The sequence below is a fragment of the Neoarius graeffei genome, chromosome 22, assembly GCF_027579695.1.
Source record: "Neoarius graeffei isolate fNeoGra1 chromosome 22, fNeoGra1.pri, whole genome shotgun sequence".
In the NCBI taxonomy this organism is placed as follows: Eukaryota; Metazoa; Chordata; class Actinopteri; order Siluriformes; family Ariidae; genus Neoarius; species Neoarius graeffei.
Genome location: NC_083590.1, coordinates 11695420 through 11708303, shown reverse-complemented (window position 1 = coordinate 11708303; position 12884 = coordinate 11695420). Strand labels below are relative to the sequence as shown.

The following is a 12884-nucleotide window of genomic DNA, read 5'->3' as shown; positions in this document are numbered from 1 at the left end:
TACGTTGGTGCTCTGGAACTCTCTTGCCCCTTTTCCACTAAAGCAGTTCCAGGGCTGGTTCGGGGCCAGTGCTTAGTTTGGAACCGGGTTTTCTGTTTCCACTGACAAAGAACTGGCTCTGGGGCCAGAAAAACCGGTTCCAGGCTAGCACCAGCTCTCTGCTGGGCCAGAGGAAAGAACCGCTTACGTCAGCGGGGGGGCGGAGTTGTTAAGACCAACAACAATAACAAGACCGCGAAAGATCGCCATTTTTAAGCAACGAAAAGCAGCAGCTGTACAAACGCGAAGTCAGCCATTTTTTATTATTATTATTATTATTATTATTATTGTTGTTGTTGCTGCTGCTTCCGTGTTGTTTTTGCTTCGATATTCGCGCCAAGGTTTATACAGCGACGTAATGACGTGGCTCCCCTTAGCACTGCGAGCTATGGAAAAGCAAACTGGTTCTCAGCTGGCTCGCAAGTTGAACGAGTTGTGAAGCAGCACCAGCCCTGGAACTGATTTGGTGGAAAAGGGGTGTCTGTAACTCTGTGTGTCGGTGCTCTAGAAGTCTCTGTAACTCGGTACGTCGGTGCTCTGGAGCGCTCCATAACTCGGTATGTTTCCATACTGTCCACACAGTTTCTCTGTTTGTTTGTTCGTTTTTTAATAAACTTTGTCTCCCTCCCTCCCATCTCTTTCCTTCTCCTGCTCTTTTTCTTTCTCCCTCTCTTTCCAGCTCTTTTTTTCTCCCCATCTCTCTCTCCCTCCCTCCCCTGTTGTTGATTTTTCTTTCTTTCCCTTTCGCGCGCACTCATACAATGTAGGAGTTTTTATATTTCTTCACTGTTTCATCATATGAACAGCTGGTTTAGCATTTTGTCGTGTGTGTGTGTGTGTGTGAGGTGTCTGGTGCATGTGGTGAAGAACAGCAGCAGAGTGTGTTACAGTAAGATCCGGCCCCTCAGCCCCCATCGTCAGTTTGATGTGTGTCGTCATGAGGTGCGTTACGGCTGCCAGCGCGACAAGAACTGCAGCTTCGCTCACTCGCTCATCGAGCTCGAGTGCTGGATCCTCCAGAAAGACCATGGTACGTACATACATACACACACACACACGCGTGCATATACACACACACCCCTATAATAAGTTATAAACTCTGTGTGTGTAGGCACCACTCATGAGGAGATCGTGCAGGAATCTAAGAAGCACTGGCACAAGCAGAGAGTGAGTACTTTGTCACCACACACACACACACACACACACACACACACAGTCAAATTTCTTTAATGACTTGTTCCACCTTTTACTTTAAATTTTAATGTTTAATTCATTAAAGTAAGTGCATTATTTTGGTTTTGTATTTTATTCCTTAAATGATTCAGTAATAAACTCAACTGTTTTAGTTTACAAATAAAATTATTAAAGTTAGTCCAAGTTAAATTATTAAACAAATCGTCATAAGTTTACTTTCTTCTTTTTATTATTATTATTATTTACATACAGACTGTTGCTGTTATTTTATTAGTATGATTTTATTATTAAATGAGATTTATTCAAACATTATTAATAAATAATACTAATAATAATCGTTTTATACTTGTTCATATTATCCATATTTATAATACCATCTATTATATTTATTCTTACATTTAATTTTATTTATTTATTCTCTTCCTCTTGCAGCCAGTAACCCTTTCTGTGTCCCAGACCAACGGCATTACATTTAAAGGGGAGGGGTATAACAAAGGGGCAGAGTTAAATGGGAAGGCGGGACCTGAGCGATACTCCGGAGCAGGGAGCGCGTCGGTGGTGGTGAAAGTTCACGACCTGCGTCTGACGATGAAGTTTGTGTGCGGTCAGTGCTGGAGCGTCGGGCTGCCGAGCGAACCGGACAAAGCGCTCAAGTACTGCAGCGCTAAAGCACGGCACAGGTGTGCACGCACACAAGCATGTCATGTTATTTCTTGTACAGTTTTGCTTTTTTTTTTTAAACTCCTTCATTATCTCTCTGTAGCTGGATTAAAGAACGGAGGGTGCTCTTGGTGAAGTCCTTGGACAGGGAGAAGTGGGTGGCCGTGCGACCTTTGCCCTTTGCGAAGACGTACCCTCAGCAGTACGACGTGAGTCTCGTTCTCGAGGGTTTGATCTCATGACATCTCCCGTTTTGACGTAATGACGTTTTATCTAACTCCTAAAAAAAAAAAAAACAACGTTAGACTTCTAGTCCTCAGGTGTAATCTCTAGCCTGTAATGTCCCGCCTCCCATGTCCCTTTAACCAATCAGACGACAGATAATATGCCAGTGTAATCAATCAGACCCATACAGTTAATTCAAGCCTCGTACGACTCGTCCGAGTGCTTCCTGACTTTCTGGAACGTTCCGTCCCTGCAGATCTGCGTCCATGTGCTGAAGGAGAAGAAGTGTCACTACATCGGGAACTGCTCTTTCGCCCACAGCCTGGAGGAGAAGGAGCTGTGGACCTACATGAAGAACACCGGCTGTGAGGCTTCACCTCTTTCAATCCCTACATCATACGCGTGCATTAACTGTTCATTTAAACAAAACGTTTCACAAATGTAGCTCGAGCTCCACCTAGGAACAATACTGATTCTATCTAGGGTGCCAAAACTTTTGATCAGTAATCTCTGAAGTGCTGTCCTTGTGATTGATTGTATAACTGGAGAAAGCAGTCAGGCGGATAAACCGCTGTGTGTGTGTGTTGTAGTGCGGGACCTGCAGCAGGTCTACGATGTGTGGTCGGTGACGGCCAATCAGAACAAGCGGCCCGACGGAGCGTCAGCGTCCCAGTTATCAGAGGAGAAGCAGATCGCCATGCCGACGGACTTCGCAGACACCACTGTGAGTTCGTTCGTGAAACTTTACGACTTGAGACGGTTCCACACCCACACGCAGGTTCTAAAACCACACAGACTTTGTGTTTTACGCTACGTTCACACTGCAAGGCTTAATGCTCAATTCCGATTTTTTTGTGAGGTCGTTCACATTAACAAATATATGCGACTTGTATGTGATCCTCAGTATGAACGAAAAGTGACCTAAAAGTGTTCCGCATGCGCATTGCAGGATACGACGACGTCACACGCAGTGAGCATGGCCAGTGTTTACGGAAGTAAAACCGCCCGGTTGCGGTATGACCCATCCAATCTAGTTTGAATAGCTGCATCCCCCCAAATGGAAATCAGCTCCCTAACCTCTGCGTCCTTCCATTGAGAAGATTCAGAACCTTCACAGCCCGAAGCGTCCCTCGCATTGATGTCATGCGCAGGGGCGCAGATACGTTTTTTGAACTGGGAGGGACAAAAAACTGGGGGGGGACAAAGCTGCCAGCAAACCAACCCCAACCCCGATATGCCTGTCAAACTTGTTGTGGGTTACCATAGCAACCAAGCTCGAGCTCGCAACCTGTGCAGTCTGCGCAGCTCAACCAACCGAATATCAGTCTTTGTTTTATGTGAGTTGTTGCAACTATGTATACACTGCTGTGCACCTCAATAAACCGAATGGTAATTAGTCTTTTGATTTTTCCATGAGGTTTGCCTTATGCAAAGAAAGACAGCATAGACGTTTTTTCCTCCCTATAAGTGGGGGGGACCGAACAAAGTGAATTTAAATCTGGGTGGGACGAATCCCACCCGTCCCACCCTCTATCTGCGCCCGTGATTATGCGCCATGTTGTTGTAACTTTTTTTTTGAGAGACCCGCCGCCTACTTCAGCGCAGAATAGTGACGTTTGTAGCTTGTTGATGACGTGTAAGTCGGATGAATGCGACCTGGCGGTTCAGACTGAAGTCGCATATGAAAAGAGCGGATAGGAATCGGAATTAGGACCACATATCCAAACGGCCTGGGTCGGATTTGAAAAAATCGGATCTGTGTCGTTCATATTGTCAATAAAAGATCGGATACAGGTCACATATGGGCGAAAAGATCGGATTTGAGTCACTTCAGCCTGCAGTGTGAACGTAGCCTTAGATCCCTCATGATCCAGATCGGACAGAAAATACCTACAGTGAGCGTGTCGCGTGTTACGTTTAGTTATTTAATCCAAAACCCACTTCAATAGGAACTTTTTCTTGGCTGTAGGAGTGGAACCCGATGTGGTGGTGTTTTGTGCTGTTGCATGCTGAGATGCTTTTCTGCTCACCATGGTTGTAAAAAGTGATTTATTATATCCTTCCTGAACCAATCTGGCCATTTTCCTCTGAGCTTTCCTATTGTTTACTTTCTGCCCACAGAACTCTCGTTCGCTCACTCACTCGGTGTTTTTTGTTTTCTGCACCATTCTGTGTAAACTCTAGAGACTGTTGTGTGTGTGTGTGTGTGTGTGTGTGTGTGTGTGTGTGTGTGAACCCCAGGAAGGAGATCAGCAGGTTCTGAAATACTCAAACCAACACCCATACCACAGTGAAAGAAAGTCACACCCTCCCCTTCTGTTTGAACATTGTGAACATTAAAGGAAAAGGCAACTTTTGTACAGTGTGTGTAATAGGAGAAAAACATATACGTAATCAATTCCGTTAATTATTTCCATTATATATCTCATCTCATCTCATTATCTGTAGCCGCTTTATCCTTCTACAGGGTCGCAGGCAAGCTGGAGCCTATCCCAGCTGACTACGGGCGAAAGGCGGGGTACACCCTGGACAAGTCGCCAGGTCATCACAGGGCTGACACATAGACAACCATTCACACTCACATTCACACCTACGCTCAATTTAGAGTCACCAGTTAACCTAACCTGCATGTCTTTGGACTGTGGGGGAAACCGGAGCACCCGGAGGAAACCCACGCGGACACGGGGAGAACATGCAAACTCCGCACAGAAAGGCCCTCGCCGGCCACGGGGCTCGAACCCGGACCTTCTTGCTGTGAGGCGACAGCGCTAACCACTACACCACCGTGCCACCCCCATTATATATCGAACATGAAAAAATATTTTTAACTTTGAAATCATGAATTGACACAGAGGAGCCGAAGTTGGAGGAGTCAGCCATTTTGAGATTGTGGGCAACTATAAACCAATCAGAATCTTTCGTTAATGCGCCTCCCTCTGATCTGTGACGTCACTGGGCCCATGAAAACAGTGTTTACAAGCAGATCACTGTGATTAGGAGTCCCGGCGGGTGGCTTGTATTCCATTCGTTTATATCCCGACCTTGTCAGCTGTCAGATTTATGTTCATGGACCCGGTAAGCTGGTAAATAATATTTATTTATTTTTTTCTTTACCAAATTCTAACAGAAAACGAGAGCGCCCGAAAGGGAAAACCGAGCCGCTTCGCGCATGCGCAGTAGGCTTGGTAGGACAAATCCAAATAGGAGTTATTTAGGATTCAGCCATGTTTTTGCTCCGTGTTTTTACTCAACCAAAGTTGTACAGTATTATGAGCTTTAAGTTGCATAAATAAAACCATTTGGTGAAACTTTGAAGAAGTGATTGTACTGGTTGTTTACCTTATTACCATGAAGCACTGAAGAGTTCTTTTCAGTGGTGGGCCGCATGACGTCACGCAGTAGATCAATATGGCGGAACGCATCTTCGCTGAGCTCAGTGCAAGCCCATATTATTAAAAGTTAAACGATACTGTTATGCGGTCTGTTCTTTCTCTATAAATTCCATGATCGATTACTTTATATATTTATCTATCTATTTGTGGTGATTTTGTACAAAAGTTGCCTTTTCCTTGAACTGAAGCTCTTGATTTGCGTGATTTGATGCATCAAGCGATCGGCTGATTAGAGAACGGCATCAAACAGAACAGCAGGTGGATGGATGGGGGTTCCTAATGAAGTGGCCGGGGAGTGTATTTAGGGCCCTTGGGGGGGGGGGGAAATAACAACAGCGCTGAGCTGAAGGATAGTATTCTGAGAGGTTAAAGTTGTACATTTACGAGAAAAAAAAACTCTGATATTCTCCGAAAGTATAAAGTCATAAATTTGTGAAGAGGGAAAAAAAACTTGCAGAAATTTCAAGGATAAAAAATATCATTTTGGGGGGGGGGGGGAGGGGGGACGACTCGCGTGCTTCCTGGCTGCAGTGCATTCTGGGAAATGTAGTTAATCTCTTACTCTCACTTTCCCCCTCTTACTTTTTGTTCTTTTTCTTTCTCCCATCTCTTTTCCTCTTTCTCCCCCCCCCCCGCCTGTCTCTTTCGTCCTCTCTCTTTTTCCTCTCTCCCCCTGTCTTTCCTTCTCTCCATCTGGCGCAGTCGAGGAGGACAGCCTGTATTTCCTGTAGCTCTCGGCTCAGCCGTGATGTTGATCCTCCTTACAAAGTGACCTGATCCGGTTCCTTGACTGAAAAAAAAAAACGCAAAACCCTGCTTTCATACGTTTGTGACCTTTTTCTCATCTCTGAGAACGTCCAAGGGGTTTTTTTTGTTTGTTTGTTTTTTCCTCATAAATTTCCAGCTTTAAACTCAGAATAGATCCCCGTCTCACAGCGCTGTATTATTAAACCTCAGACAGCCCTGACACTCTGCTGTAAACTCGCTCCCTCGTTAGCAGCTTGGTTTATTCCTGTAAACTCGGTGTTAACGGTGAGCGCTGTATCGCTCCACTGTCTGAAAGCAGCTTGGGTGAATTCTCAAATGTTACTTAAACGTTATTTGGTCAACCGAGAGAGAGAATGTTCTGGAAATGCACAGAAAGAGAGGAGGATGAGGAATTGCAGAAAGAAGAGTCAGGGTGATTATTAATTATTAAAAACGCACACTGTGACAAGGGTACGTGTAACCATGGTAACGTTCGACAGGCTGTTTGTTGGCTGGAGGTGTTGAGAGAGAGTGTGTGTGTGTGTGTGTGTGTGTGTTAGGATGGTTTCCACTGCCGCCTGTGTGGGAAGCACAGTAACAGCGAGCGTCAGTGGCAGCAGCACATCTCATCCGAGAGGCACAAAGGGCACGTGCTGAGCGGAGCGGGCGAGGAGGAGAGTCTCACTTGGATCCACCGCTTCCCCGGACCCTACTTCTCCCTCTGCCCCAGGTACATGTGCATTAGTTACGCTGAATTGCCCTCTGGGTGTGTGTGTGTGTGTGTGTGTGTGTGCGCGCACACACCCAGTCCACGGTGCCTCAGTGTCCCAGGAACCACAGTGAGTCCTGAAAATAAATTTAAAAAATGGGTATCTTGACAGGATGAAGGTATGCAAATCAAGCATGCTTATTAAAATATTAGGCCACGCCCACTGGGACAGGGTCTGATTTAGTGAGATCAGCGGGTTCAGACTGGATTTCAGCAGTTGATTGTTCTTGCGATGACTCGGACTGACGCTGCAGAAGAACAGATGAGATGATGGACACGCCCAAGAGGCGGAGTTATTGGTGAAACCTTGGCGAACAAAGCAAACGGCTGACGGAGAGAAACGCTGCGATTCAGATCCGCTCTGGACGGCGGGGTGGAGTTAGAAAGGCTTCACTGGAACACAGGATGGATTACGTACGCAGTCTGAATCTAAAGTGCGATTCATATCGTTAATTCTCCCACTTCCTGTCCTCTGAGCTTTCAGAGAGTCTGGCAGCTCAAAGACCGATGTGTACGCGCACACACACAGGTTTTACGCCACGAGAGAACTTTTCTTTTTTACTCGCAGAATACCATGGATGATTTTAAGAAGGTCATTTCTGTCACATGGCTTTCAAGAAGCTCGTTTAGTTATTCTTTTATGTTTTTATGTAATTGTATTTATTTTATAAAATAATTGTAATATCTGCAAAAATGTTTTTGCCGTGATATAGCCTCAGGTGCTGATTTAAAAAAAGTGCTTGTTGTGATGGAGTGCTTGTACAGTGGGAATAATGTGGTCCCCCCCCTCCCCCCAGGTTGGAGAGCGGCTGTACCGAGGGTGTGAGCTGCGACTACGCCCACAGCCAGGAGGAGCTCCAGGAGTGGCGTGAGAGGCGGGACTTCCTGCGCAAGAGGCTGGAGAGAGCCCGTGCCGACATGCTCATCGCCCCGAACGACTACGATTTCGGGAAGTACAACTTCCTCCTGCTGGACTGAGAAACCACACACGCGCGCGCGCGTGAGCCGCCACACACTGAAGTGCCATGCATGCGTTCTCTTTAACTGACCCGTTTTGATTTATTTTTAATTGTTGTATTTTAGTTTTAAATATATTCCCACTTTCCTTCCAGCCCAGTCTGAGACGGCGAGCTCCAGCGCAGGGTCACGATCAGTCAAGTGCCTCTGTACAGAGTTCCCTTACTTTAGGCACCTTTTAATCCGGACACGAGCGTCCTTTCAGCCTCGTTTAACCCCAGCGTCACGTCTGTGCACTGCCCAGTTTAAAGCGCCAGCCAGCACCGCTGCTCGGGACCAGTTCTGTCGTTTATAACGTGGTGTATAACTTACTCTAACGAGCTGATTAACACACAAACTGCACATTCTCTCGCTTTTATTACAGTACAACGCAATACGACGATCAGACTAACAGAAATGATGAGTTTTATGATCATACTGGTGGTTTTTTTTAATTATTATTATTATTTTTTAGTTTACAGCTGATCCTAACGCTTCGCTGAGCCTAAACTCAAAAGCCTACCTTTTTACTACTTCCTATAGTGATTGTATTTTTCTAATCTGCGGCAAAATACAGTTTACCGAGAAAGGAAAACAAAACTTGCTGATTTATTTTCTTATCCATCGGCACCATTGAGTTGCGTGTAATCTATAGAAAGTTACTCGTGTTTTCCCCGCGTCGATTAGCACAAAAGGCGCTTTAGAGTCGACAACAACCAAGTGAGAGAACGTCCGAATGAAGGCGCGTCGATCTGTACAAACCGTCTCAGTCCTCCGATTGTTTATTAGATTAAAAGGAAAAAAACCTGGGATTAAACTACATCATGAGGACGAGGATGAGGGCTGCGTCTCAAATCATACTTGATCTCTCTCTGTGTAGTGTGTGTTCACACTCAGGAATACAAATAAATATACGATGATGAAAGCTGGGCACTTTTTTTCTGCACATCATGCAGCACCAGAACAGAAGGGGAGGAGCTCGGAGCACAAAATACAATCCAACATGGACGCCGGGTTTCACACCTGGAACCGCTAGCTGTGTTTAAACCCATAAAGCAGACCTCAAGCGCCGTTTGGTTATGATGGCGAGCTCGTTTTTGGGCTGGGATGAAACTGCGTCGTGATTTTTTTTTTTTTTAAGCAGTGTAAATCTCCAACCTGGCGTTCTCGGCTCATCGGAGTTCGTGTAGCCGTTTCCAGTGGGGCTTAATTTAATCCGAGTGGCGTGAACTCGCGCCTGATTTGTCTAATACAAAACCAAGAATTTACACCTAGCTCGATTATTAAAATAAATAAATCCGTGTGCTGATGGAGGCTGCGGCGTTTATTTTGCACCACGAGAGAATATGGTGACTGGAGGCAAATTCACCGTCGATCATTAAGATTGTTCAGCATGACATGAAGACTTCAAGCTTTTATATTTGTTGTATAATAATAATAATTAATAATCACTTATAATGAGAAGAAAATATTACAAACCTTTTCCTTTATTCAGGATTTCTTTATCGGCTAAGATTTCATTAATTGTAGCAGGAGAAAAGACGGAGAATCCTTCATTTGTGGGATTTGAGGAGCATAGGGAGGGGAAAAAGGTTCGGGGGGAGGGGAGGGGGGCTTTTTCCTGAGTAATCGACATCTTAAATAAGTGTGTGTGTGTTTGAGTAACGTCTGAAAGGCAACATGGACGAAGGGGAACCAGGTTTTTGAACCCTGAGTGATGTGCGTGAGTGCTGAAGGAATTCCAGAAGGCCGTCTTTTCGACACGCAGGAGAACCTGGAGGACGGCGTGTCCTCGCTGATAAGCTCGTTAGAAGAGACGCATCGTCTCCAAACCCAAACACACAGAAGCTCCTCGCTGTAGTGTAGCGCTCAGAAGGAGAGGAGCCAGATGTTTAGGGTTTTCCCCTCCTCCGTGTTCATGTCGTATCGTCCCGGAGCTGTTTATTCTCAGAGCCCAAATTGTGATCTCGCTCTTCTTCTCAAAGTCGAACCAAATCCAGCAGGACCATGAAGTGCCTGAGTAATACAGACAGTAACCCACACTGACGTCTGACTACGGACGCAGCCTTATGAAGGTCACGTGGTGAAGAACCGAATGGACTCGTGTAGCTGTAGCTAACGGTTTCGCAAGTTCTTTGTGTCTCGCACGCGTCACCGTCTCCGTTCTGATTGGTCAGAAGGTGTTTACGTTTTCTGTAACGACAGCTCTGACATCGCAGGTTTGTCTTAATGCGCTCGTTCTCGTTCTGATACGCCATCGTTTCTATAGTAACCTAGAAGACGCTACAGACACGCACGTTGATGGAACGGTGTGATTGTTGAGACGTTGAAGTTTTCTGCGAGGACGTTATTTTTATTTATGTAACTTATGGAAGCAGTCTCCAGTGCTGGTTTTGTGTTTTATAGCTGCTCTAACGTAAGTGATAACGGTGTTCCACACAGATAAAACTTGGACATGTCGTGTGTTTTTTTTTTTTTTTTAAATAGTAAGTAAACGTTATAATCCTAGACAAATTGCTCTAGTATAAGACGAATAAAACACTTCAGAAATGATCAACTCAGTTGTTGATTATTTTCCTGTAACAACACCCCTCCCCTCCCCCAAGTGTTTAACTCGCAACTAAATACAGACTCGTCTCCCGTTTTGTGTCCTCATATTGGCGATAACTTGTGATGTGATGCTAAAGTGCTAGCTATAGCCTCTCGTTAGCTACAGTACGTGAACCTCGAGAGATGAAATAAAACCAACTAGCAGGACGATGTGAAACATCTCAGGATTTCCACGTGAGTGCATTTATTTCTCGATCTCTCACACCATGACCAGTGCAGATTGTACAAGTTGTATACGTTAATGATGTCGCTTCTGCACTCGGGCATCCGCGTGCCTTCAGCGCCCATCCCAGTGCCTTGAGATCACGATGAACCTCACCCGGGGGTCCAAGGAGCAAATTCTCATCGTTCACAGTTAACCAAAGTGCGTTAGTTTTCAACAGAATTCGTCTGAAGAACGTGAGGTCCTTTTTAAACATCCTCACTTGGGACGTAAGACGTTTTCAACTTCCTGTGGATATTTGACACGCAACTGTCGGATGTTGTTTTATTTGTTGGTTCGAGTCTTCCGTTCCTCGCTTGAAAATTGTTCAATACGCTTCTTTGTTCCGTCGCAGTCTGACTGTTCTCCGGAGGGAAGCTCGTTAAAGCCGAGGATAATGACGCTGTTGTGGGGTGGGGTTGTTTATTTTTGTTTTTTTTCCCTCTCTCTCTCTCCCTTGTCTACAAAGACCCAACAGATCTTGTGTAGTGGCTTGAGACGAGCGTGTAGTATCCGTGGACTAGACGTGCCGATTTCCCATTTCCTCTGTCACGATATCATGAGATTAAAAGTTTTACTACATCTTTCCCTGAGGAGGCGGCACTGTGTTTCAGTCAGACGGGAACTCTTCTGTTCATTCCTGCAAGTGAGAAGATTAAAAAAAAAAAAAATCACATAATAAATATGAATATAAAGGTCACGAGATTATTCGAAATAAATGTAAGATCAAAATCATTTCTAGACATTTGTACTCGCCCCTTAGGAGATGGATTTCCGTTCTAGGATGAATTATCTGCCAAACAAACGAGAAAATGAAATCAAATCAAATAAAAAGGTCATATACAGGCATACATGTGGAATATTTCTCTGAATTCTGGGTTCTGTTTGATCCGAAGGTGCAGCTTCAAATCGCAGTTCTTGTTCTAATACGTCCTCGTTTCTATAGTAACAATGTATTTCATGTTAACAGAGTTTAAAATAAGTGTAATCATTGATGTGAAGTTTTCTGAAAGGATACATTTATTTTACTTTTGAACGCTTTTGGAAGGAGTCTCCAGTGCCGTCTTTTTTTTTTTTTTTTTGTGGTTTCTCAGTAAAAGCTGTTTTTGCTTACACATCTGAGGAATTGACAATTTTTTTTTTTTGAAAGAAAGGCCATGTTACAAAAGTCACAATGCCACATTTTATACTGTGTTTTTTTTTTTTTTAAAGTTTAAATTCAGTTTTATATCACAGTGACAGTGTCTGGGGTGCCAATACTTTGTAGCGACTGAGACGGGCTACGCTCATTAATTTTACACTTGCAGAGTGACCTGTATAATATTTGGAGCTGATAAAATGGCAGTTTAATGTAGATTAAAGGTTTCGTTTGTCTTGATCACAGGAAGGAGTTTCTTCACACAGGAAGTGCTCTCACTGTCCATTGTGTCTGAGTGATCTGTGATTTATAACCATGCTGTAGTCTCTGGTGTGAAAGCACCGCTGTACTGAGGTCTCCTCCCACAGCACAGCTTTTAACGCGTCTACATCTGGAACTCCTGTCGATGGCTTGAGGATTTTCTTTTCTTTTATCAATTCTCTTTATTTTTCTTAATTGCTGTTTACTGTGTAATTGTTTCATGTAAACCACCACAAGCAATGGACCAAATAATATGCCAATAAATATTTTTTATAAAAGAATAGACTGTCCTTCAAAGTATTTATATTTATTTATGCCATGGATGGATGGAGAGGTAGATGTAAAATAAAAGATGTTAAAGCTGTACTGCCTTTCAGATTTTTCAAGTGTAGGTCATAAAAAGGATTTTCCCCGATACCCAATTATTTTTGTTTAGTGACTGAAAGCTCCTGAATTTGAATCACAGACCTGAAATTTTATTAGATTCTTTTTAAAACAGAACAATTAATGAATTTATCTCCACGTGGCCCTAAATTCTCCACTATTTTTTCCTGCTTCATCATGACCCGATTCAAGACACTACGTCATGCATCACATGACGTGGTGGGCTTTCCCTGTTCACGCAAGGCATTGTGGGATACAAATTTGAAA

General features: G+C 44.2%; 1 protein-coding gene across 3 annotated transcripts in view; it reads left to right on the top strand.

The window, feature by feature from the left end:
* Positions 1-12514, top strand: part of zc3h7ba (zinc finger CCCH-type containing 7Ba) — a 36800-nt gene extending 24286 nt beyond the window's left edge. For all 3 annotated transcript variants that reach the window (XM_060904381.1, XM_060904382.1, XM_060904380.1), the window contains exons 16-23: positions 885-1069; positions 1151-1206; positions 1666-1913; positions 1997-2102; positions 2375-2483; positions 2709-2842; positions 6818-6987; positions 7824-12514. In XM_060904381.1, the coding sequence (XP_060760364.1) occupies positions 885-1069; positions 1151-1206; positions 1666-1913; positions 1997-2102; positions 2375-2483; positions 2709-2842; positions 6818-6987; positions 7824-8004 (1189 nt within the window). In that variant the 3' untranslated portion in view covers positions 8005-12514. The remainder of the gene's footprint in view (positions 1-884; positions 1070-1150; positions 1207-1665; positions 1914-1996; positions 2103-2374; positions 2484-2708; positions 2843-6817; positions 6988-7823) is intronic.
* The last annotated feature ends 370 nt before the right edge of the window (positions 12515-12884 follow it).